Source organism: Scyliorhinus torazame, chromosome 2, assembly GCF_047496885.1.
Source record: "Scyliorhinus torazame isolate Kashiwa2021f chromosome 2, sScyTor2.1, whole genome shotgun sequence".
Lineage (NCBI taxonomy): Eukaryota > Metazoa > Chordata > Chondrichthyes > Carcharhiniformes > Scyliorhinidae > Scyliorhinus > Scyliorhinus torazame.
In genome coordinates, this window is record NC_092708.1 from 240,809,366 (window position 1) to 240,836,262 (window position 26,897).

The window sequence follows — 26,897 nt, forward strand, 5'->3', positions numbered from 1 at the left end:
ACACTGTACAGAAAATATGTAACATGAAAACAGGGGGGAATGTGGTGATATGCATCACTGTAAATACACAAGGGGTTAATGTAAATACACTACGACTAAGTAAACACTAGAGGGAGCACCAGAAACGTCATGACATGCAGACATCCAGCTAATGAACACATAGAATAGGACACGACCAATGGGCAGTCAAGACACCCAGAGGTGACATTACTACAAGGGGGCATTACACAACCCATATATAAGGACAGGGCACACATGCTCTGTCTATTTCCACGGGCGACACTTAGAGAGTAGGACAGGGGCAGATCAGAAGCAGCACACCCACCACGTGGCTTAGAGTAGACTGGTTAGTTAGACTGAGTTACGATAGCAAGATTAGCAGGAGAGTCAAACTCCTAGAGAACTGTGCTAATGGTTCAATAAATCACATTGAACTTACTTCAAAGTCTGGAGTATCTTCTGGTCAAAGCTGCATCGAGTTGCAGCCTGTGTTATCACAGAATACATAACACAACAGAGGGAAGGAAACCTTACCTGGTCTGGCCTACATGTACCTTGCGACCCACAGCAATGTGGTGGACTCGTAACTGCCCTCAATTCGAGAACACTTGGGTATAGGCGCCAGAAACCACATCCTACGAAAGAAATAAAAAAAATCAAGAGCTGACGGATAACTTTCAAGAAGTTGTTGCATCCCTTTCAATCCTCACTCTGCACCTTATGCTTCAAAAAGATTGAGTCTTCTTTGCCTCATGTGCATTATGTTGCTCCACACACGGCAAGTTTACCTCCTTTGTATCCTCCAGCTCTGAGTGCTGTGTGCATATATACCAGTACGCTGCACTCACCGTTTAGGATGTAAGTTTCAAAACGTTGTTGGAATCAACTAGTAAACCGCCTGATTTGATTTGCAGTGAGCAGATAATTAGGCGACAGGGGCAGGTGGACAAGCTTTACGCAGGACTCAAAGATCTAGCAAATGAGCGGAATAAAAGGTTGGAGAATATGTACCACCTCTTCCAACTGAGCCGTGAGGTCACAGATCTGGAGCAATGGATTGCAGAAAGAGATTTGGCAGCATCTTCACAGGAACTAGGACAAGACTATGACCAAGTCACAGTGAGTACTCATCAGTTGAGTCATTGCCAATATTTAAAAGTACTGTTGTCATAAAACCTTTCGGACAATGTCTTGCTTTTCAAACAGTTTTGTTTTCCTCGTACGGTTTATCCCCATGCGGTTTTAAGACCTAATGTGGGGCGGGATCTTCCCAAAAGGGAACAAAGTCCCGAGCGAGCGCATTTAGCTGCGTGTTACCTGCAGTGCAGAGAAACACACAGCTATTCAACACGACTCGCTTTGAATAAGGAGCCTGAAGGGGGAAGTGCGGCCGAGGCCGCACATAGCCCCGTCTTTTACAATGGGGAGCTCCGCTTGCTGGAACGCCCCATTGTAACGAGAGATCGGGACGGCATTTTTAAATGCCGTCCTGATCTCCGAGGCCCTGAAAAGAATCCCCAACCTCCCCTCACCCCACCCCCTCCTACCATGTGGCCTGATCGTGCGTGCGCAAAGAAATGCCAGCTTGTCACCTTGGCAGTGCCACCTGGGCACCTTGGCAGTGCCAGACTGGCACCCAGGTGGCAAAGCTAGGAGTCAAGGCTGGCAGTGTCGGGTTACCCAGGTTGGACCAGCAGTGCCAGGGCACCACCCTGCCCAAAAGATATGCAGGTAGGAGCCTCCAATCCCCTTGGAGACTCCCCACAAGTTCAATTCCGTATGGTCCCCGTTTGTAGGGACCAGTACCAAACGGCGCTCGTCTCGGGTCCCCGGGCAAACCCCAAAGCCTTACTGCCTCGCTCTAATATGCAAATTTGCCAAAAAGTGATTCCGCCCTTGTGGGCAGGATTTTCCTTGCAACGCCTCACGAGATTGCGTTGAATCTCGCGAGTCATTGTGAACTGGGTAGATTCCATCAGTGGGGTGTCCCGACTTTCACTGGCCACGCTGCAGCGCAGTGAACTGCTTTTCTGGCGCAGTGTGACCAGAGGATCCCGCCGGTGGTTTTATTTTAGTTTATCTTCTGGTTTTTGGTTTGTAAGTGAAGTTTGCGTGGACTTTAGGAATATCAGATATAGGAGCAGGAGTAGGCTATTCGGCCTTTCGAGTCTGTTCTGCCAGTCGATAAGATCATGCACTTCTGATCGTGGTCGTGGTCTCACCTCCACTTTCCTGTCTGCCCACCATAACCCTGGACCCCTGTCTATCAAAAATCTGTCTAATTTAGCCTTGAATATATTCAATGGCCCAGCCTCCGCTGCTTTCTAACGGAGAGAATTCCACAGATTAATGACCCCCTTGAGAGAAAAAATTCTCTTCATCTCTATCTTGAAAGGGAGACCCCTGATTCTTAAACTGTGTCCCGTGGTTCTAGTCACCCCTCAAGTGGAAACATCCTCCTGGTACCAACCCAATCAAGTCCCCTCAGCATCTTGTATGTTTCAATAAGATCATCTCTCATTCTTCTAAACTCCCATGCGTATAAGCCCAACCTTCTCTCATAAGATAAATCTACGTCCCAGGAATGAGTCTGGTGAACTTTCTCTGAACTGCGTCTTATGCAAATACATCCTTTTTTTCAAGTGACAGTATCAAACACCAATTCACCAGGTTTTGCTCTACTCTTGTAGTTGCTGAGGGAAAAGTTTCGTGAGTTCGCCCGGGAGACGGGAACAATTGGTCAGGAAAGAGTGGACAGTGTGAATGCGCTGATTGATGACCTCATTGACTCAGGTCACTCGGAAGCGGCTGACATTGCAGAATGGAAGGACAGCTTGAACGAGGCCTGGGCTGACCTCTTAGAACTGATAGACACTCGCACACAGCTGCTGGCTGCCTCCTACGAGCTCCACAAATACTTCTATGATGGCAAAGAGCTCCTGAGCCTGATCCAGGAAAAGCATAAGGAGCTGCCAGAGGATTTGGGACGTGATGCAAACACAGCAGAGTCTTTCCACAGAATGCACAATGCATTTGAACGAGACATTCATTCCCTTGGAATACAGGTACTATACAAGGTCACCAATGGAAATTTGAGTGCAAGAAAATAGTAGGTAACATAACCACAACAAACAGATGCAAATTTCTCTGCGATGCAGTGCATGAGTAATTTGAGGTATGATGCACGCTAAGTGCAACATGGAAAGAAGTAGTCGTTTTGGACCTATGCTTCCAAAGATTTTCAGAATTTGAGGGTCTGCTCAACTCATGTCAAAGTCTGTTGCAGACAAATTGACACTGATTGATTACTGTGACTCATCAACAGCTACATTATTGTTTAATCATGCACCTACCAGGATGTTAGAAAGCAAACTTTTTAAAAAAAATTCTAATTAAGGGGCAATTTAGCGTGGCCAATTCACCTACCCTGCACATATTTGGGTTGTGGGGGTGAGACCCACGTAGACATGGGGATAATGTGTAAACTCCACAAGGACAGTGACCCAGGGCCAGTGAGGCAGCAGTGCTAACCACTGCTAGGTGCCACCATGCCACCTAGAAAAGAAACTTGTTGACCGTTTCAATTTAGCAATTGCTGTATTATAACATTATACTAAAGTCTTGTACACCTGGTGGTGGAAAATCACGCAATGTAACTGTTCCGCTAGATTTTGTTTCTCCATTTATTCTATTTGTTTCTCCATTTATTCTATTTGTTTTGTCCTGATGCCTCATCCATGTTGATTTAAAGTCTGGCAACATTTTATTCTTTAATTATCATGCCCAAAGGGTTTTACTACTTGTTTTTTTTTCATGAATTCCTGGGATCTGTTAATTTGTGATTTATAAACTGGTTGTAGATCCTGCTTTTATTGGACCCTCTTGCAAATCATGTGGCATTTCACCAACGGTCATAGTCCGAATTTAGTGTCATTTGAATAACACGTTATTGTGATTAGTATTATTCTTACATTTAAAAGTGAGTGGAATTGAATAACGTTCGTCCAGAATTTTGGCACTTGCAAGTGAAAACTTAATTACCGATTAAAAGAACGACATGTTGGCCGAGATCTTCCTTCCTCATTCTTGGATGGGATTTGCTGGTACCTCTGAGAGTGAATGACTCTGGAACACCAAATCTTCAGTTCTCGCTCGCAACAGGTTGCGCCAAGACTGGAGAATCCTGCCGGCAGAGTCACAACTCATTCCTCTTTTTTTCTTCCTTCCTGGATAAGGAAATTAATTTTCTCGTTAACAGGTGCAGCAGTTCCAGGATGATGCCGGTCGTTTGCAGACGGCGTATGCAGGGGATAAAGCTGCCGCCATCCAGAAACAAGAGCAGGAGGTGGTTGAGGCCTGGAAGGCACTTCTGGACGCTTGCGACGGTCGGCGTACCCAGTTAGTCGACACTGCTGATAAATTCCGCTTCTTCAGTATGGTGCGCGATTTGATGTCCTGGATGGACAGTATTATTAGGCAGATTGAAACAGAAGAAAAGCCACGGTAATTTAGAATTTATTTTTCTTGGTAGTATAGAAATTGATTATTGTTGAAAAGAAAGACTCGTTGCTGAAGGTTTTCATGTTCAGGTTGGCGGTAGCAAAACTATAAATTAAAGCAGTTTCACTGAATACATGGTAATATTTTCCAAGCTTCTTTGCTTCTTAATTTATAAAGCTTTTGGTTTATTAGCTGACAACTGAGGATGGATTATATAGATGACTGTGTTTCCCCTTAGTTGCGATTTTCCCAGTCATATGAGTCTGTTACCCAACACACCAGTAAAAGTAATATGTTCTTATTCATAAAATAGTTGGGTGGCACGGCAGCGCAGTGGTTAGCACTGGGTCCTAGATTCGATTCCTTGCTTGGGTCACTGTCTGTGCGGAGTCTGCAAGTTTTCCCTGTGTCTGCATGGGTTTCCTCCGGGTGCTCCGGTTTCCTCCCACGAGTCCCGAAAGATGTTCCGTTAGGTAATTTGGACAATCTGAATTCTCCCTCTGTGTACCCAAACAGGTGCCGTAATGTGGCGACGAGGGGCTTTTCACAGTATCTTCATTGCAGTGTTAATGTAAGCCTACTTGTGACCATAATAAAAATTATTATTAACCATTTAAATTATTTTATAGGGCTGGATTTTATGGGGTGCCATAATCCCTGACTAAAAAGTTTCTGGGGAGCCCGCCTAGGTGAAATACAGCTGCCTTGCCATCATTTAGAAGTCCGTTAGTTGTTAATGGGCTGGAGCTGGAATTTCCACCCCTTGGGGACAAGACACCACAGCTCGGAGAGGTGCCGGCCACTCGGAAGCCTGGCAGTTCTACAGTCTAAGCAGTGCCAGGCAAGAACGGGCCACTGTTGGGACTACAGGCAGTCCCCAATGGAGATCATTGATTGGCCACCGAAGAGCCTCAAGAGGCCGACAGAATGCCCAAAACCTTCACTGCCCCATGCAAAATTTCATACAGGCCAGGGGCAGGCAGGTAGGCAGCTGGAAGGCAATGCACTTGATTTTACAAGCCACCCCGACCTCTAGCCTTCAAACCCGCCAGCACCAAAGAGTAAAATCAAACCCATGGAATATATAGCATGCCTGGTACGGATCACCAGGCATAAACCACTAGGGCAAAACTTGTTCAATCCTGGAGATAGGACACAAGCCTTGATTGATTTCCCTGTGGCTAACGCCTCACGTGATATATACTGATAAAGTTTTGAGGCTGTTTTTAAATTATCATGCTAGCATTCCAGTGGCCTACGTCTAAATAATACTTGAAGATGTGTGCTGATGGATTAACAATTGAGATTGACTTTAAGTTCTTACCCAATTCTGTAAAATAATAGTCAGTAAATGAACATATCAATTTTGCGCTTTTCAAAAAAATTATTTGTTTTGTCTGAAGTACCAGGAAACCAATGATTCACACAACTGGTTGTTATATATCCTTTCTTCTGAAATTAAACATCACGATCAATTGTTGTGTTTATCGGTAGAGATGTCTCTTCTGTGGAACTATTGATGAAGTACCACCAGGGAATCCGAGCAGAGATTGATGTGAGGAACAGAAATCTCACTTACTGCATTGACCTGGGCAAGACGATGTTGGCCCGCAACCATCACGCTTCTGAGGAGGTGCGAAAGATGTTTCCATGGTTCATCAATGCGCTTCTCCTGGTTTGGTGCATTGGTTGTTTCGCTTCTAACTTTCAGAAATTTTCACCTCATTATTATTTTACTTAAATTGTCCGGTGAAAGATTTTTGTGCTAAAATTATAGATCTTTGTTTGCGACCAAATAGAAAAATAAGTTGCGTGCAGGATAGCGAATCCTGAAATGTGCGGATATGTAAGTTTCCCCCTTGTGACGCATTTTCCTTGTCTGCATCTCATCCGTCTATCAGAAAGTCAAGGAGTAATGTTCCCGTGATGCCGGTAATTTTTCCAATCCGCAACGGTGGTTAGTACGGTATCTTATTCCTGGTGCACATGGAAAGATCTGAGGGTGTAGTCTCCTATATAATATAGTGATTTTGTAATCTGCAGTACAACAAATATATGAAACACATGGGCTGGCTTGTGCTATGTGCAAGTTGAAATGTAGGCTATAGTGTTATATGAAGAGGCCAACACATGACGTGTTCTATATTTAGGATAACACATGTCATGGCATGCTATGTAGGTTGATCACTCATCCTAATATGCTTAATATGGTTCAAAATCAAATTTGATTTGGTTCACTGCTAAAGGCACTATGTAAGTTCCTGTAGTTATGGGTTAATAGGTTAAAAACACACAGGAATGAGACAATGGCAGCAGCCCATCAAGTGTTCTAACTCCCAAACTGAATCCAACTGCATTGAGACCCGCTCATGTCTTGTTTCAGTACCTTAGCTGATTATTCTATTTATCACCCCCTTTTTGATTAAATCATGTCTTATTCTGTATCAAAACAATGTGAATGTATCAAATTAGAGCATATATCTGATATCGATACTAGTAAATATCTCATTCACCTACAGTGGTCTCATAATACCTACAGAGCACATGTGTTACGTTCAAATCATGTATTACAGTGGCAGGAAATGGGTGGGATGCATGTGAAATGAAAGTACTGGCATATAACTGCTGGGGCAGTGAATTAGATCATTACTGTAGATAACTTAGTGACTCTTCTCCACCCCTCCCCATCCATCTGCCCCCAACAGACCCACAAAGGCAGAAATTATTGGGTAGTCATGTTTCTGGTAAGGTACCACAGATTCCATTTCTGGTTTGTTCAAAAAGGATGTTGATGTTACTTTTCCATGTATATTTTACCGCCTGAGGCTGGTGGATGTGTGCTTTTCAGTTGTAATATACACTGAATTGTACAAGTTTCACAAATACAAACAGTAATCCATTAATCAGAACAACTATCATCATCTCCTGGTACGCTCCAGTATAATTCTCATCCTAGACCCCTTGATAACAACCTTCAAAGCAAAATTGAAAATAGCAGAATGTGCTATTGATGTTTGCAAATTGTTATCTTTATAGATTACAGAGAAGCTGGTACAGCTGACAGAGAAGAGAAAATCAATGATGGATAAATGGGATGATCGCTGGTACTGGTTACGCCTTTGTAAGTGAAATGTTCTCCATGCATTTGACTTTTCTATACCCTTTAGTGCAGTATCGCGAGAATGTCACGATGTCGGGTGTGCTGTCTTTCGGATGAGATGTTGTCTCTGCCCCCTCGAGTGCGCATAATGGATCCTATGGTACTATTTTGTAAAACGGCAGGCAGGTTTTCCCCTGTATCCTGCTCAATAGATAACCCCCAAACAGCATAGAATTTACAGTGCAGAAGGAGGCCATTCGGCCCATTTTGTCCGCACCGGCCCTTGGAAAGAGCACTCTAACCAAGGTCAACACCCCCACCCGATCCCCATAACCCAGTAACCCCACCCAACACTAAGGGCAATTTTGGACACTAAGGGCAATTTATCATGGCCAATCCACCTAACCTGCACATCTTTGGACCGGGGGAGGAAACCGGAGCACCCGGAGGAAACCCACGCACACACAAGGAGGATGTGCAGACTCCGCACAGACAGTGACCCAAGCCGGAATCGAACCTGGGACCCTGGAGCTGTGAAACAATTGTGCTATCCACAATGCTACCGTGTTGCCCACATGACAAAAGAATTCTCTTTGTGGAAATGGTCTGTGGTGTTTCCCTAAATTGCAACAGTACTCTGTTGTCTTTGTGCTGAAGGAAGCTGAATTTCATATTTTCACAGGTCTCACTGTCTTCAGCCTCATTTGAAGCTCATACTGTAATATGCGGATCTTGAATGTTTTTATCAGTTCCAGCCAGCTGTTGCAGACCAAAAGCATTCTCGCCTCATCAAAAACTCACGGCAATTGTATCAACCCACAGTACGGGTGAATTTGAAAGCAGCCCATCTGAGGAGCCGTTTCTTATGGGACATGTTGCTGGGGCAACTGTGCACATTCATATATAGTGCCGTGCTAGCTGTAACACATGTCAACTAGACGTGATATGACGCCAAAGAGATTGTATAAACACGAGGAAGACTAACTTTTCCCCAATATGTATTCTGTATACAAGGCAGCAAATGCTGTACTGGGGATGCAGTGGCATTGTGATAGTGTCACTGGGTTAGTAATCCAGAGACTCATGGTAATACTCTGGGTTCGAATCCTACCATGGCAGCTGGAGAAATTTGAATTCAGTAAAACAAATTACGGAATTGAAAGTCTAAAGATGACCATGAAACCATTGGGTGGGTTTGTTTTGCACCCCCACCCCACTGCTGTGTTTTCCAGTGACATTGGCTGCCAGTGAGGTCTTCCGGTCCCATTGATGTCTATGGCGTTTTGCGCGACTCAATCGTCCCACCGCCGGGAAACCCAACGCAGGGGGTAGCCTTCGGGGGAACTGGAAGATCCCGCCAGCAGGAAAGGCTGCGAAAATCCCGTGCATTGTCAATTGTTGTAAAAACCCATCTGGTTCACTGATGTCCTTTAGGGAAGGAAACCTGCCATCCTTATCCGGTCTGATCTACATCTGCATCCAAACCCACAACAATGTGGTTGACTCTTAAATTTCCTCTGAAATGGCCCAGGAAGCCACTCAGTTCAAGGGCAGTAAGAGATGGATAACAAATCCTGGCCTTGCCAGCAATGTCCTCTGAAATGGCCCAGCAACCCTCTCAGTTCAAGGGCATGAAGGGGTGGATAACAAATCCTGGCCTTGCCAGCAATGCTCACATCCCATGACTCCATTTTTAAAAATTGTGCGATGGCAGACCTATGATAAATTAGCCTTTGAATCTGTCTTAGATGTTGGGAAAAAGGGGGGGGGGGCATGCTTTCATTAAAATAATTGAATCACTTTGGGGGGGAAAATTAAAAATAAGCCTTGCAATAATGCAATTGAAGTGAAGCAGATAACTGGATTTAAAATAGATTTAATTTTCACTTGTTTAGCTTTTTAGCATCCATTCGTACCACAAGATGGCACCAACTCACAGAACTGAATTAGTGGCTGTGAAAATCATTCTCAACGTCAGGTTACTGTATGAGTAAAGTTCTGATTGATGCCTAGATATTTCTAATAACCTGAACAGTACAAAATCAAAATGTGCATCTTTTTGCCCATGGTAACTGATTAAAACTGCACTTTTGTGTTTTCCTTCTTTTCCAGTGCTAGAAGTGTGTCAGTTTGCAAGGGACGCTTCCGTTGCTGAAGCATGGCTGATCAGTCAGGAATCCTACCTTAACAGCCGTGATGTGGGTAATAACGTGGGTGAAGTTGAAAAACTGATCAAGAGACATGAGGCATTTGAGAAGTCAACAGCCACTTGGGACGAGAGGTTTTCTGCATTGGAGAGACTTACCACTGTAAGTAAAAACAAAGAGAATGGTCCAACTTAACCAAGGAACACATATTTATCTTGGTCAGGCTGACAATTCATTAATATCAAGCCAGACAGTTCATTAGAAACTCTTATTATATGAGTAAGACTTTTGAAAGTGCGAACTTCCACTGGACACAAGACTTTGAAATGCACTGCAATTTATTCTTTGGATTGTACTGCAGCAAACACACTTTTGCATTTATTTTACAACTAATATTTGTTCATAAACTTCTAAACTTCTGCAGAGGGATTTGGATAAGCTAAGTGAATGGGCTAGGGTCTGGCAGATGGAATACAATGTTGACAAATGTGAGGTTATCCATTTTGGTAGGAATAACAGCAAAAGGGATTATTATTTAAATGGTAAAATATTAAAACATGCTGCTGTGCAGAGAGACCTGGGTGTGCTAGTGCATGAGTCGCAAAACGTTGGTTTACAGGTGCAACAGGTGATTAAAAAGGCGAATGGAATTTTGTCCTTCATTGCTAGAGGGATGGAGTTTAAGACTAGGGAGGTTCTGCTGCAATTGTATAAGGTGTTAGTGAGGCCACACCTGGAGTATTGTGTTTAGTTTTGGGCTCCTTACTTGAGAAAGGACGTACTGGCACTGGAGGGTGTGCAGAGGAGATTCACTAGGTTAATCCCAGAGCTGAAGGGGTTGGATTACGAGGAGAGGTTGAGTAGACTGGGACTGTACTCGTTGGAATTTAGAAGGATGAGGGGGGATCTTATAGAAACATATAAGATTATGAAGGGAATAGATAGGATAGATGCGGGCAGGTTGTTTCCACTGGCGGGTGAAAGCAGAACTAGGGGGCATAGCCTCAAAATAAGGGGAAGTAGATTTAGGACTGAGTTTAGGAGGACCTTCTTCACCCAAAGGATTGTGAATCTATGGAATTCCTTGCCCAGTGAAGCAGTAGAGGCTCCTTCATTAAATGTTTTTAAGATAAAGATAGATAGTTTTTTGAAGAATAAAGGGATTAAGGGTTATGGTGTTCGGGCCGGAAAGTGGAGCTGAGTCCACAAAAGATCAGCCATGATCTCATTGAATGGTGGAGCAGGCTCGAGGGGCCAGATGGCCTACTCCTGCTCCTAGTTCTTCTGTTCTTGTGTTCTAAAACCCAAGCTGACATCAACTAATCACTTTTTTTCCTTTAATTTTGGAGGTGCCTAAACTGGGGACCTCACCTCAATGTTACCTACGTGAACTGCAGGAATAAAGTTGAAATTGTTTGTGGTTTGTTATTCAATGGTTGACTTATGGCTTAGTTTGCTGCTTGTCATCTAGTATTGTTTAAAATTTACAACCCCTATATCCGTGATTTTTAATGCATAATGTTGGTTTGTTGGATGTGAGCCTGTCTCCGGATGATCTGCTCAATATTATTTTTTTTTTTTGTTCCTCGCGAGGGTATGGTTGACATTGGTTTGGACCCTCTCCAGGACAGCAAGTACCAGGCCCAGAGCTTGTCAGGCAGCTTGACTAGTTCAGTTGGTAGAGCATGGGACTTTTAATTCCAGGGTCGTGGGTTTGAACCACATGCTGTGTGATTCATTATCCTGCTCCTAATTCATGTGTTTGTATCTTGAGCAAGAAGGGGAGTGAAAGGTTATCGAGGGTAGGAGGAATGTGGGGTTCTAGACAGGAAGAGCCCGAGACACGGCTCTTCCTGTCCCAAGAGCGCCCACTACTGGGTGCAGGTGCTGCTGGGACTTCAGGGAGTTGCAAAAAGAGGGTCATGGGTGCTGGAGACAGGTAAATCCAGGGCACCCTGAGGAGGAAAAGGGCACAAGGAGGTTGGGGGCAGCAGGTTTTGGAGGCCAGGTGGGGATGCACAAATGGGAGGGTACAATCTTGGGGACATCCCTAAAAAGGATATACCCCCCGACCCCGACCTTTTCACCAACTTGGATGAAAAGACCGCCTTCTCACTCTCACCTGCCTTGTACTGCCCAACATAATATGGTTGTGGAGGTGGATTGAGGGTCTTTAAGTGGGCAATAATTGGCCACTTAAAGACCTCAATAGGATTAATGGTAGTCAAGCCATTGGGCACCTTGCCCACCTCTTGTAGCATGCAGATCGAGTCGTGTATGATCGAGAAGGCGGGCATCTAGCCACCCGACATATTTTATGTTGCCTGCCAATAACGCGTCCAGCGGAAGTGCATGAAATCCAGTCCATTAACTCCGTTATCGCTCTGCTATCTCCAGAATTATCTCCTTTTATGTCAGATTTCCCTGCCCGCTGCCACCTCCTGAAGCCCCCATCGACCCCGTTCCAGGAGTGCCTTCTTCACCCTCGGGGGTTTTACCAGCCCACACAAAACCCGAGATCGCCACATTCATTTTCCTAAAAAAGGCCGTTGAGACAAAAATCGGGAGACATTGAAACAAAACAGCAGTCTCGGGAGGACTGTCACCTTCACCATCTGCACCCTCCCCGCCAGTGTCAGCGGGAGCATGTCCCACCTGCGGAAATCACTTTTCACCTGATTGACCGCTTTACCCAGATTTAACTTGTGGAGCTGTCCCCAATCCTTCGCCATCTGGATCCCCGTGCCTGAATCACAAACACCTCACCCTTTCCCATGTTTAACTTGTAGCCTGAGAACCGCCCAAATTCTTCCAGTGGAAACCAGTTCATTTTAAACAATTGATAAGGGAGATTTGCCGAATGGTCAGACAAAGAATTTCCTCCTCTTCCTCAAAGAGCACCACATTTTGTTTTATTTCCAATTGAACAATCAGCCTGGAAATTAATTTAGCATCTTTGTTGTCAGTCTTGATTATCTGCTGGAGTCCTGTAATAGTGGTTGGATCAGTTGTGCCAAGCTGCCCTTTATGGGAGCAAATCTGCCAATTAGAAAAAAATGTACTATGGCTACTTGTTGCCCTAAGCTGATAGTAATTCCTGACGTAAGTTTGGTTATTTCTTTCAAAATCATAAGTTTGTTAGTGTTCAGTGTTAGCTGTGGCTCACTGCAGTGCACTCTAACCTTGGGTTGTGGGTTCAAGTCCCACTCCAGGACCTGAAAACACCATCTAGGCAGATACTCCAGGGCACAAGAGTGCCACACGGTCAAAGGTGCGGTCTTTCAATTGAGGCCCATCTGCCTTCTCAGGTTAGCGTAAAAGATCCCATGGCACTATTCCGATGCGAGTTGGGGGAGTGTCCTGGTCAAAATCATCCCTCAAATCAACATCATTAGCTGGTCGTGATCACACAGATGTTTGTGGGATCTTGCTGTGGTGCCCAAATGTCTGATATTTCTTACATTGCAGACGCGATTGCACCTCAAGAAGTCCTTCATTGGCTGCAAAGCACTTTGGGATGTCTGGCGCTCATGAAGGGCTCTGTGTAAATGCAAATCTGTCTGTCTTTCTTTTGCCAAGGTATTGAATGTGATGTCTACCTGTTACTATCTTGCAGTTGGAGTTATTGGAGATCCGAAAACAGCAAGAGGCTCTAAGACAGAGCATGGAGATGAAACTACACCCAGAGGCACAACCAGGTCATGATCGATCACCATCCGATCAAACACATGAGGAGAAGTGAGTGTCACTGTCATGTTTCTCCTGGTGCTGGATGGTAAATAATGCTGAAGAAGGCAGGGGAGCATGCTTCCAAAAGCTCCAGGTTTTCTATTTTCACCAAAAGCAGGCTGTCCCTGCAGAGATTGATTCCAAATCCAGGCAGAGGAAAGATTAAATATGAATAACATTTTCAGTAAATCTTTCTAAAACTGCCAACTGGAAATGAGGCCACAGGCTGGACATGGCTCCTCCTGCCTGATGTGGGTTAATTCTCTCTGCCAACTGCCATACTCCTAACCCATTTTCCTTGATAGAACTAATTGCATGTATGCGGTGCACACCCAGCACTAATTCCCCTCTTCAGAGAGAGTGGTGATGAACAGGGCAGCATGGTAGCATAGTGGTTAGCACAGTTGCTTCACAGCTCCAGGGTCCCAGGTTCGCTTCCCGGCTGGATCATTGTCTGTGCGGAGTCTGCATGTTTTCTCCCGTGTCTGCGTGGGTTTCCCGCGGGTGCTCCGTTTTCCTCCCACAGTCCAAAGATGTGTGGGTTAGGTGGACTGGCCATGCTAAATTGCCCTTCCAAAAAGGTTAAGTGGGGGTTACTGGGTTACAGGGATAGGGTAGATACGTGCTCTTTGTACGGGCCAGTGCCGACACGATGGGCCGAATGGCCTCCTTCTGCACTGTATATTCTATGATCTATGCTCTGATACCGAGAGAGGGTACTTACTACAAGACCAGGAATGGGCAGGACCATTGTTAAAGGAAGCAAAAACAGTCAAAATAAAATGGCACAAAATTTGGAAGAGGATTTGGTGGAGCGTAGATTCAGCAATAAAGCAATTGTGAAAGAATAAAAAGAGGAGAAGTTATTTTAAGCATTGCTATCAGCCAGGATTTCTGATTCCAGCTACCACATTCCCCACCTATCCCTATTCCTCCTATTGCCTAGCCCTGTCATTTCGGGGGAAATCGTCCAGAGTGGAAAAGCTTGCCCTCCCTTGTGTAGAGGAAAATACTGAAGGTCTATTTTAGGAGCAGCGATTCTGCCATAAGCCTTTGAGCTGAAATTGTCATCAACATTGCTCCATGAACGCATCATAAATTATCAAAGAAAAATTCAAAGCACGTGTGTAAAGCAAAGTAGACTGTTTACCATGGAGGAATGATGCTTTAAAACTTTCTCCCTGTTTTCAAATACCTCAGTGGTATTACATGGAGCTAAGCCAGATGAAGTATGGAACAAGACACAGATATTTTCCTTGATAGGAGGTTTATTCACAGGATGCAGCCTTCCAGATCTCTGATTCCGAAGTCTGACTCCGATATCCCAGTTGACTCCCTTTATGTGATCCCAGTCCTTGATCAAACAATGCCAATCAACTATGTATCTATAACAACATAATCAACAAACCATTATCAAATGGCCTCGCCCCTCCCCACCTCTGTAATCTCCTCTCGTCTCACAACCCTCTGAGATATCTACACTGGCCTCCTTCACATCCCAGATTTTAATTTCTCCCTCATTGGTGGCTGCACCTTCAGTTGTCTTGGGCCCCAAGTTCTAGAATTCCCTCTCTTCACTCTCTGTCCCTCTGCCTCGCTTTCCTCCCTTAAAACATTCGTTAAAACCTACCTCTTTGACCGGGTTTTTAAAAAAATAAACAATTTGATTGAGGTATTTTTGGCATATAAAACAATAACATTGTATAGTACTGTACAAAAAAGAAAAGCAAATAACGCATAGTGCAAACCTGGATCAGACTGAGCCTGGCGCATGTTGCGGTCATGTTTACTCTGCTCAGAGCTTCTGCCCAAATACCGTCCTCCATCTCTTCTCCTCCTCCCCCCCCCCCCCCCCCCCCCGAGCTCCTCTTTCCACTTAGGCTTCAGGACCTCAGTCTGTGTATCCTCTGCTCCCATTAGTTCTTTGTAAATATTTGGGACTCTACCCTCACCTACCTCTCCCGTCGATACTGCCCTGTCCTGCCTCCCCTTTGGCGGGAGGCGTGAGAAGGATGGCACCAGCCTGAGCACGAAATCCCGCACCTGCAAGTATTTAAAGTCATTCCCTCCCGCAAGCCCAAACTTCTCCTCCAACGCCCTAATGCTCGGGAAGCTTCCTTCCAAGAACAGATCACCCACCTCGCAATCCCTATCCTCCGCCACAGTCGATACCCACCGTCCATGTTCCCCGGGGCAAATCGGTGATTGCCGCAGATTGGGGTCCACACCAATGCTCTCACTTCCCCTATATGCCTCCTCCACTGGCCCCAGATCCGAAGAGTCGCCACCACTATAGGGCTGGTGGAGTACCGCGCCGGCGGGAGTGGCAGAGGCGCCGTAACCAGGGCTGCCAAACTGGTGACCCTGCACGAAGCAGCCTCCATCCGCTCCCAAACCGACCCCGTACCCACCATCCATTTCCTTATCATCGCTATGTTGGCCGCCCAGTAGTAGTTGCTGAAGTTCGGCAACGCCAGCCCCCCTTCCCCTCTGTTCTTTTCGAGCATCACCTTCCTCACCCGTGGGGACTTTCCCGCCCAGACAAATCCCAGAATAATTGTATTCAGCCTCTTAAAGAAGGAACTCGGGATGAAAACAGGGAGACACTGAAATATGAACAAGAATCTCAGGAGAATCATCATCTTAACAGTCTGCACCCTCCCTACTGGTGACAGCGGGAGCGCATCCCAACTCCGAACCTCCTCCCTCACTCGTTCCACCAGTTGGGACAGGTTGAGCTTATGCAACTTGCCCCAGTCCCGTGCCACCTGTATCCCTAAGTATCTGAAGCTTTCTCCTACCAGCCTGAACGGCAATCCCTTCAGCCTACTCTCCTGCCCCCTCGCCTGAATTCCGAACAACTCGTTCTTAGCCATTTTCAGCTTAAATCCTGAAAACCGGCCAAATTCCCTCAGGGTTTCCATGATACCGTCCATCCCCGCCATTGGGTTCGATACGTGTAACAGCAGGTCATCCGCGTATAACGAGACTTTTATGTTCCACACCCCCCCCCCCCCCCCCCCCCCCCCCCCCCGGACCAGCCCTTTATAGTCCCTTGAAGCTCTCAGAGCAATTGCCAGCGGCTCTATAGCCAGCCCAAACAGCAGTGGGGAGAGGGGGCAACCCTGTCTTGTCCCGCGGTGTAGTCTGAAATCACCTGATGTCGTCCTGTTCGTCCTTACACTAACCTCTGGGGCCTGATATAGCAGCCTAACCCAGTCAATGAATCCCACCCCGAACCCAAACCGTCCCAGCACCTCCCACAGATAATCCCACTCGACCTGGTCAAAAGCCTTTACCGCATCCAGAGCGACCACTATCTCTGCCTCCCTGCTCTCCGGGGGCATCATAATCACATTGAGCAGCCTCCTTAGATTGGCCACCAGCTGCCTGCCCTTTACGAACCCGGTTTGGCCCTCCGCAATTACGTCCGGTACACAGTCCTCAATTCTAGTCGCCAAGATTTGGCCAGTAATTTAGCATCTACGTTGATCAAAGAGATTGGCCTGTAAGAACCACAAGCCTCCGGGTCTTTATCCCGTTTCAGTATAAGCGAGATCGTGGCCTGCAACATCGTCAGGGGTAAACTCCCTCTGTCTCTTGCCTCGTTAAAAACCCTGACCAGCACCAGCTCCACTATCTCGGCAAATTTTTAGTAAAACTCCACCGGTTACCCATCCGGCCCCGGGGCTTTACACGACTGCATGACCTTCAGGCCCCCCAATACCTCTTTGATCCTGACCAGGGCCCCCAGTCTGTCCACCTACCCACTCTTGGGAAGGTCAGTCCGTCCAGGAATCGCCTCATCCCCTCCGGTCCCCTGGGGGGTTCCGAGGTGTACAGCTTACTATAAAAGTCCCTAAACACCTTGTTCAGCCCTGCCGGGTCCCCCACCAGATTTCCCTCCCATCCGCTATCCTTCCTATCTCCCTAGCTGCTTCTCTCTTCCTTAGTTGTTGCGCGAGCATTCTGCTTGCCTTCTCCCCATGCTCATATGTCGCGCCTTTTACCTTTCTAAGCTGCTGTACAGCCTTGCCTGTAGTCAGCACCCAGTTTCCTGAGTAACTCTGGCCTCGGGGACCTCGCGTTGCTCCTGTCCATCCGTAAAATTTCCTTAACCAGTCGGTCTGTTTCTGCCCTGTCTGTCCTGTCCCTATGAGCCCGGATTGAGATCTGCTCCCCTCTCACCACTGCCTTCAGCGCCTCCCAGAGCACCGCTACTGAGACATCTCCAGTATCATTTACCTGCAGATAATTCTGCATGCATCTCCTGAGCTCTCACACACCGCCTCGTCTGCTAGCAATCCAACTTCAATTTCAAAGAATCAATTTCGGGAATACACTTTGTGTACGTGGGAGTAGTACAAAATCTCCCTCGCTGACGGCCGGCTAAATCTCCACGGATCTGCTCCCCCCGTTTGCTCCATGAACCCTCTCAGTTCCTTTGCCATCGCTGGCAACCTGCCCGTTTTTGAACATGACCGGTCCAGGCTCGGGTCCAGGACTGTATTAAAGTCCCCGCCCATGATCAGAATGCGCGAGTCCAAGTCGGGGATCTTCCCTAGCAATCTCCTGATAAAATCCACATTGTCCCAATTAGGGGCATACACACTGACCAAGACTACTCTCACCCCTTCGAGCTTACTCCTAACCATAACAAATCTGCCATCCCCATCCGCAACTGTACCCTCCACCTCAATTGAACCCTTTTATTAATCAGGATCGCATCCCCCCCAGTCTTGGTGTTGAGCCCCGAATGAAAGACCTGACTGACCCAGCCCTTCCTTAGCCTAACCGGTCTGCCACTTTCAGGTGCGTCTCCTGCAGCATGACTACGTCCGCCTTCAGAACCCGCAAATTGCCCTCTTCACTGGCCCGTTTAGCTTTCTAACATTCCAGGTGATCAGCCTGGTTGGGGGGCTCTTCGCCCCCCCTTCCCCCCCTTTGCTGATCAGCCATCCCCTTTCCTTGGCCAGCCCCCCAGCCATGTGTCGCGCATCCTCTGGCCCGCCTCCTGGCCGGCTCCACCCATGACGTCCCCACTGTTGCCATGTCCAATTTCCATCCTCGTCAGCAGATCAACCCCCCCCAGCAACACCGTACTACCACCTAACCCCCTGCTCTAATCTAACTATATGAACACCCCCCACCTGACTTCCGTTGACTAGCCCACCCAGCTAGCCTGGTGGCTCCCAGCTTCGATGCCAGCACGTCTCCCACCCATTGTTCCCTGGCTCCCCTCCCCCCGGCCCATTCATACCACTTCCCCAAACCAGTCCTGCTTAAACAAATACTCTATACAAGTCAGAAACATCCCCAACAATAGTGCAATTTAAATCAAACAAATAGAGATACGAAGTACCAGGCACTCTCAGCCCTTCCCCTCCAAACACAGAAAAAGGCTGCAAGAAATTCCCCCCAAACCCCCATCATAACCGCACCTTTTTGACTATTTTATTTTTTATTTTTTCCCCAACCAAATTCCAACCAAACAAGTAACCCAAAAAGGAAACATTCAAGGAAACCACGAAAAAGAACAAGAAAAACACATCGCAAACAAAATACATCCACCTAAAAGGGTCGAACAAATTAAAAGAACGAACTCAAGCATGGAGGCATCTCTCACAGCGAGAGAGAAACAAAATAGACTTAAAAGTTCTACCATGAGTCCAAGAGTCCTCAGCTCAGGGCCAGCCCTTGCTTCTTAACGAAGTCCATTGCCTCCTCAGGTTCCTCGAAATAGTGGTGCTGACTCTCATATGTAACCCAAAGTCACGCCAAAAAAAGCAGCCCGAATTTCACCTTGTCTTATACAAAATCTCCTTCACCTGCCTGTAGCCCCCCTCCTCCTGGCCACCTCAGTGCTCAGGTCTTGGTAAACACGCAGGGTGCTATTGCCCCAAGTACAGCTTTGTGTGCTCTTGGCCCATTGCAGAACCCGCTCCTTGTCCAGGTACCTGGTATGGTGGAACCGGACCACCATCGCTCTTGCGGGATTCCCTCGTCGCGGCTGCCTCACCTGCACTCTGTGTGCCCTGTCCACCACCGGCGGGCGAGGGGACACCTCGTTTTCCAGCAGCTTCTGAAACATACCCTCCACACACGCGGCAGCATTCAGCCCCCTCCGGGAGGCCAACGATTCTTACACCCTGCCGGCGAGATCTGTTGTCCAGGTCCTCAAGCCTTTCCAGGAGCATGTTTTGCTGATCCCTCAACCTCCGAACCTCCACATCCACCACCGTTTGAAAGTCTGCCTGCTCCTCCATCGTCTTTTCCAGCTTCTGGAGCTTCTCAGCCTGATAATCCAGCCTTCTTTCCAATCGGTCCATCGACTTCTGGAGAGGCTCCAAGTTATCTCGCTTCAGAGCCAAAAAGCCCTCCTGCATGGCCTGTAGCAGCTGCTCCATTGTAGGCTGGGCTGTCGCCGCCTTGCTCTGGACATCGGCCATATTGGTCTCTGTAGCGCACAAAGACTCCGAGAGACGAATAGAGTGAAGTCGATGAGGCTTTATTAAGCGTGTCTGTTCCCCCGCAGCTCGATAGCAGAATGGCCTGCGGGGGAGGACTCTGGCTTCTTATACTCCGCCTTCAGGGCGGAGCTAGAGGTCAACGGCCAACCAGGACCCGGGATCTGTCAGCCAATGACATTAGGGCTTCCAGTCCCACATGACCCCTAATACATACTACCACATTTACCCCTTGTCAAAAATGAACCCGGCGGGGTGATGCTTCGCATGGTGGTAAGGGTTTACAGGGCTGGTCCTGGGAGGAAAACATTCATATGGCAATACAGTATGTACAATTTTGTCCTGTTTCAACTATTTACAGAAGGTATCGGGAGAAAAAGCAAAATGTTCTTGTGAAAAGTCCATATATTGATTTAGATCGACGCCACGAGTCGGTCGGGCGGTCTGGTCGTCCGTGTCGATCGCCTCGGCCCCGGTGGTGGTGGTGGTGCTTGTTCCGGTGTTGTCGTCTCCGGGAGCCTTACGGTTTCAGCTTGGGCTTTATTCTTGGTCGGGCCTGAGGGGAGGAGAACCGATCCTCCTGGGAAGGGGCGGTCGCGGGGTGCGGCGGTGGCAGGAAGGGGGGGTTGGGTGAATGGTACGGGGGGGGGGTGTGTGTTGCCGGCGGGTGCCAGATCCCGCAGGGAGACCGTGTCCTGTCGGCCGTCGGGGTACTCCACGTAAGCGTACTGCGGGTTCGCGTGTAGGAGGTGAACCCTTTCGACCAACGGGTCCGCCTTGTGTGCCCGCACATGCTTTCGGAGCAAGATGGGTCCTGGGGCCGCCAGCCAGGTCGGCAGCGACGTTCCAGAGGAGGACTTCCTAGGGAAGACAAGGAGACGCTCATGAGGCGTTTGATTAGTGCTCGTACATAATAGCGACCGGATGGTGTGGAGAGCGTCCAGGAGGACCTCCTGCCACCATGAAACTGGGAGGTCCCTGGACCGTAGGGCCAGTAGGACGGTCTTCCAGAGCGTGCCGTTCTCCGTCTCTACTTGCCCGTTCCCCCGGGGGTTGTAGCTGGTCGTCCTGCTTGAGGCTATGCCCTTGCTGAGCAGGAACTGGCGCAGCTCGTCACTCATGAAAGAGGACCCCCTGTCGCTGTGGACGTATGCGGGGCAACCGAACAGTGTGAAGATGGTGTTCAGGGCTTTAATAACTGGCCGCGGTCATGTCAGAGCAGGGGATGGCGAATGGGAAGCGGGAGTACTCGTCCACCACATTAAGGAAGTATGTGTTGCGGTCGGTGGAGGGGAGGGGCCCTTTGAAATCCAGACTAAGGCGTTCAAAGGGGCGGGAAGCCTTAATCAGGTGCGCACCATCCGGCCTGAAAAAATGCTGTTTGCATTCTGCGCAGATGTGGCAGTCCCTTGTGACTGTACGGACCTCCTCTAAAGAGTATGGGAGGTTGCGGGACTTGATAAAGTGGAAAAACCGAGTGACCCCCGGGTGGCAGAGGTCCTCGTGGAGTGTTTGGAGGCGGTTAATTTGTGCGTTGGCACATGTGCCGCGGGATAGGGCATCGGACGGCTCGTTCAGCTTTCCGGGACGATACAAGATCTCGTAGTTGAAGGTGGAGAGCTCGATCCTCCACCTTAAGATCTTGTCGTTTTTGATTTTGCCCCACAGTGCATTATCGAACATGAAGGCTACCGACCGTTGGTCGGTGAGGAGCGTGAATCTCCTGCCGGCCAGGTAATGCCTCCAATGTCGCACAGCTTCCACTATGGCTTGGGCTTCCTTTTCCACTGAGGAGTGGCGGATTTCTGAAGCTTGGAGGGTTCGGGAGAAAAAGGCCACGGGTCTGCCCGCTTGGTTAAGGGTGGCCGCTAGAGCTACGTCGGAGGCGTCGCTCTCGACCTGGAAGGGGAGGGACTCATCGGTGGCGCGCATCGTGGCCTTTGCGATATCCGCTTTGATGCGGCTGAAGGCCTGGCAAGCCTCTGTCGACAGAGGGAAGGTCGTGGTCTGTATTAGGGAGCGGGCCTTGTCTGCGTACTGGAGGACCCACTGGGCGTAGTATGAAAAACCCAGGCAGCGTTTCAGGGCTTTTGAGCAGTGCAGGAGGGGAAATTCCATGAGGGCACGCATACGTTCGGGGTCGGGGCCTATTATCCCATTGCGCACTACGTAGCCCAGAATGGCTAGCCAGTTGGTGCTAAAAATGCACTTGTCCTCGTTGTACGTGAGGTTCAAGGCTTTGGCGGTCTGGAGGAATTTTTGGAGGTTGGCGTCGTGGTCCTGCTGAACGTGGCCGCAGATGGTTACATTGTCGAGATACGGGAACGTGGCCCGCAACCCATGTTGATCAACCATTCGGTCCATCTCCCATTGGAAGACCGAGACCCCGTTTGTGACGCCAAATGGGACCCTTTGGAAATGGTATAATCGCCCGTCTGCCTCGAAGGCTGTGTACTTGCGGTCACTTGGGCGGATGGGGAGCTGATGGTAGGCGGACTTGAGGTCCACGGTGGAGAAGACTTTGTATTGGGCAATCCGATTGACCATGTCGGATATGCGGGGGAGAGGGTACGCGTCTAGTTGTGTGTACCTGTTGATGGTCTGGCTATAGTCTATGACCATCCTTTGTTTCTCCCCTGTCTTCACTACTACCACCTGTGCTCTCCAGGGACTATTGCTGGCCTGGATTATGCCTTCCTTTAGTAGCCGCTGGACTTCGGAGCGAATGAAGGTCCGGTCCTGGGCGCTGTACCGTCTGCTCCTAGTGGCGACGGGTTTGCAATCCGGGGTGAGGTTCGCAAACAAGGACGGGGGTTGCACCTTGAGGGTTGCGAGGCCGCAGATAGTGAGTGGGGGTATTGGGCCGCCAAATTTGAACGTAAGGCTCTGTAGATTGCACTGGAAATCTAATCCCAGCAATGTGGGGGCGCAGAGTTGGGGAAGGACGTGTAGTTTGTAGTTTTTGAACTCCCTCCCCTGCACCGTTAGGGTAACTATGCAGAAACCTTTGATCTGTACGGAGTGGGATCCTGCAGCTAGGGAAATCTTTTGTGCGCTGGGATAGGTGGTCAAGGAACAGTGTCTTACTGTGTCGGGGTGGATAAAGCTCTCCGTGCTCCCGGAGTCGACTAGGCATGGTGTCTCGTGCCCGTTTATTAGCACCGTTGTCGTCATCTGGAGTGTCCGGGGCCGAGCTTGATCGAGCGTTATTGAAGCGAGACGTGGTTGTAGTAGTGGAGCGTCTTCCTCGAACCCCGTGGAGCCGTCGACACTGGGGTCCGTTGTTGCCGTCCAAGATGGCGCCGGGGATGAACAAAATGGCTGCCCCCATACATCGCACATGGCTGGGGGGTCATAAGATGGTGGCGGGGGTGGACAAAATGGCCGCCCCCATGCATCGTACAGGTCTGGGGTGGTCCAAGATGGCGGCGCCCTTCCTCCCCTCGTGGTGGCCGGGACCCAAAATGGCGGCGTCTGCGGGTCGCACATGGGGCGCTGGGGGGGTTGGGGAGCGTTAGGACCGCGCGGGGCTCCCTCATCTCTGGGGACAGCGGTGGTCGGGACCCAAATTGGTAGCGCCGGCGGGTCATACGGGGGGGGGGGGGGGGCGTTGGGGAGCGTAAGCGGCGTGCAGGGCTCCCTGTTCTCCCGGGACCGCGGTGGTCGGGACCCAGAGTGGCTGCGCCTGCGGGTCGTACATGGGGCGCTGGGGGGGGGTTGGGGAGCGTAAGCGGCGTGCAGGGCTCCCTGTTCTCCCGGGACAGCGGCGACCTCGCGGGACCGGCACACAACCGCGAAATGGCCCTTTTTCCTTCAGCTGTTGCAGATTGCTGCGCGGGCCGGGCAGCGCTGCCGGGGGTGTTTCGCCTGGCCGTAGAAATAGCAGCGGGCGCCCCCGGTGCGACTTGGCGTTTGGACCGCGCAAGCCTGTGGGGTGTCCGGGGGGGGGTGTGGGTTTGTCGCGACGGGTACATACGGAGCCCAATGGGCTGCCGCGCGGTCGGGGCCGTAGGCGCGGGTATTCCGCGCGGCCACGTCTAGGGAGGCTGCTAGGGCCCGTGCCTCTGAGAGTCCTAGCGACTCTTTTTCTAGAAGTCTTTGGCGGATTTGGGAGGAATTCATACCTGCCACAAAAGCATCGCGCATTAACATGTCCGTGTGTTCATTTGCGTTCACCGAAGGGCAGCTGCAGGCTCGTCCCAAAATCAGCAGCACGGCGTAGAATTCGTCAATCGATTCTCCGGGACTTTGCCATCTCGTCGCGAGCTGGTAGCGAGCGTAGATTTGGTTATCTGGGCGGACATAGAGACTTTTCAGTGCTGCGAACGCCGTCTGGAAATCCTCCGCGTCTTCGATGAGGGAGAAAATCTCCGTGCTTAACCTCGAGTGCAGGACCTGTAGTTTTTGGTCTTCTGTGACCCGGCCGGTGGCCGTTCTGAGGTAGGCCTCGAAACAAGTCTGCCAGTGCTTGAAGGCTGCTGCCGCGTTCACTGCGTGGGGGCTGATCCTCAGGCATTCCGGGATGATCCTGAGCTCCATAGTCCTTTTTTAGGCACGCTTAATAAATTGTAGCGCACAAAGACTCCGAGAGACGAATAGAGTGAAGTCGATGAGGCTTTATTAAGCGTGTCTGTTCCCCCGCAGCTCAATAGTAGAATGGCCTGCGGAGGAGGACTCCGGCTTCTTATACTCCGCCTTCAGGGCGGAGCTAGAGGTCAACGGCCAACCAGGACCCGGGATCTGTCAGCCAATGACATTAGGGCTTCCAGTCCCACATGACCCCTAATACATACTACCACAGTCTCTCTCACAGCCTTCACCGTGCCCTTGCTTGACCACGTCTACTGCTGTTTACGGTCCCTCCGGCTTCTCTAAGTCCATACAACTCTGTATGGGTTCAGTGCCTGAGTACTATTGCTTTCCAGTTTGGCGCTCAAAAGAGCAAAAAAGTTGGGGGAAACAGGTCCAAAAGCCCGACCGAAACGGGAGCCACCAAATGTGCGACCTACTCCCTCATAGCCGCCACTGGAAGTTGACCGGGTTTTTTGTTATCTGACCTAATGTCTCCATATGTGGCTCACTGACCTACTATATTTTATTATGCTTTTGGGACATTTCCTTTCATTGAAGAGGACCTAGAAATATAAGTTTTTTTTTAAGGGAATGTGTTAAGGGAACTTATAAATTGTTTAAAAATTGCCAGAGTTCTTCTCATAACAAGTCAAAATACAAAACTGAGCCTTATTTTTCATCTCATGGTGCATCAATAAGATACACCTTTGAATTTTCTCTCCTCAGAATTTCAGTAGGAAAAATTGAGTGTTGATCACAAGATAGATGCAGATGCTGCTTAGCCATGCAGAACAAATCGCCCTTTTACCCTTCCCTCTCCCACCCTCCATCCGTCTCCTCCTCATCCAGCTCTTTCTTAAATTATTCCATGGTTGTTGCCCGAACTACACTGAAGTGAAAGTCCACGCTGTGTGTTGATCACTCTTTGAAATCATTGTGCATGAAATCATCAAAATACAGTGGTTGTGGCGAGATATGTTTTCAAGTCTAAAGCTTATCTGGAGTTGGGTTAATTTACTTGAAGAGAAAAGATATTCACTGTTATATTTTGATGCCGGTTCTTGTTGGGGAATGAAACCTCTTCCGCATCTAATAACCGCTGTTACCTAAGCCATTGTTATTAAGTGCCATCAAACATTGATGAGATGTAGGAAATCTCTTTACTCTCCTAGAATCTCAAAAGCATACCAAGGTGATATTTCTTTTGAGCAAATCAACCACCCAGACATTACTGTGAGTGAGATTGTCATTTTTGTTACTCATTGGGATGATTTTCAGGGCACTTTTTGTGTTTGGCACAATTGGAAATGGATTGCGTTGGGTGATTTGATGCTTATTAAAACCCAAATTTGTGAATATATACATACAAACTCTTCATGTGCTTGGACCATGTTGCTGCAAGCAATGGGACTAAAAATTCACGAGACATAATATAAATGGTTTAATCAGTTACCACGCCCACTGGTGCCTTTCAGCACTGATCTTGTTAGGGTTTGCAGGGTCACAGGGGAAGTAGCAAACCGACATGGGACATGGGAGCCAGCAGCACTAAGGGCATGCCTCTAACCCAATGCCCGGGCACAGCGTAATATGGCACTAAAGGTCTGCAAGAACTCTTCAGTTGCGCTATCATCCACTTGATACAGACTAGTTACTGGTTTGTCCTTTTAGGCTGCTGGTTAATGTCTGGGCATAATAATGCCAGTTTTCTGACATGTAAAGCTTCAATCTGACTTAAAAGAAAAAATCATTCCTGGGATCATTAGCAAGGTCAGCTCTTTTTGTTTCTTACACCTTCCTTACACAAGGTTCTTGTTGCAGGAACTGGATTCTCACAGGTACAGGGAGTCAGAGTGAGAAGGTTCTTGTTGCAGGAACTGGATTCTCACAGGTACAGGGACACATTGTCCTATCTCCTCTTTGAGAAGAAGATTTTCCTGTTTATTGCCGTCTTAAAAACAGGTTGATTGCAGTCATGGGTCATCTCACCAACCTTCCTTTGTGTCTGGAGGGTGAGAGGAGAGAGCAGGTGGATATGTAGAGGAGGAGTGTACTGTGCAAGAGGTAAGGTAGCACGTTCGTTGAGGACCAATGCCTGAGGTGCCTTTGTTTCATGAAGAAAATTGTCATTGAGTCATCTCACCTGCTGCAACCAGAATTCCCATCAGGGCATGGGTGGCACTGCCTATGACTGTCCAGATCATCATGATCCTTTACTAAACAATATGCCCCTCCTCGGCTGGACCAAGTGACATCAGCAACGTTCCCTGGATTACTCTTCACTATTGTATCAGGGGGGTCACCGAGACTCCAGGCAGAATAGCTACAGCTCTTGCCCCATGGATATAGTGCAGCAGGACATGGAAGCACTACGCTTCTCCC

The 26,897-nt window shown here is 48.5% G+C and overlaps 1 protein-coding gene across 6 annotated transcripts in view; it reads left to right on the forward strand.

The window, feature by feature from the left end:
- Window positions 1–26,897, forward strand: part of LOC140396798 (spectrin beta chain, non-erythrocytic 1-like) — a 320,773-nt gene that overhangs the window by 205,475 nt on the left and 88,401 nt on the right. For all 6 annotated transcript variants that reach the window (XM_072485544.1, XM_072485534.1, XM_072485570.1 and 3 more), the window contains 7 exons: window positions 915–1,119; window positions 2,691–3,065; window positions 4,259–4,503; window positions 5,995–6,133; window positions 7,537–7,621; window positions 9,713–9,909; window positions 13,364–13,485. In XM_072485544.1, the coding sequence (XP_072341645.1) occupies window positions 915–1,119; window positions 2,691–3,065; window positions 4,259–4,503; window positions 5,995–6,133; window positions 7,537–7,621; window positions 9,713–9,909; window positions 13,364–13,485 (1,368 nt within the window). The remainder of the gene's footprint in view (window positions 1–914; window positions 1,120–2,690; window positions 3,066–4,258; window positions 4,504–5,994; window positions 6,134–7,536; window positions 7,622–9,712; window positions 9,910–13,363; window positions 13,486–26,897) is intronic.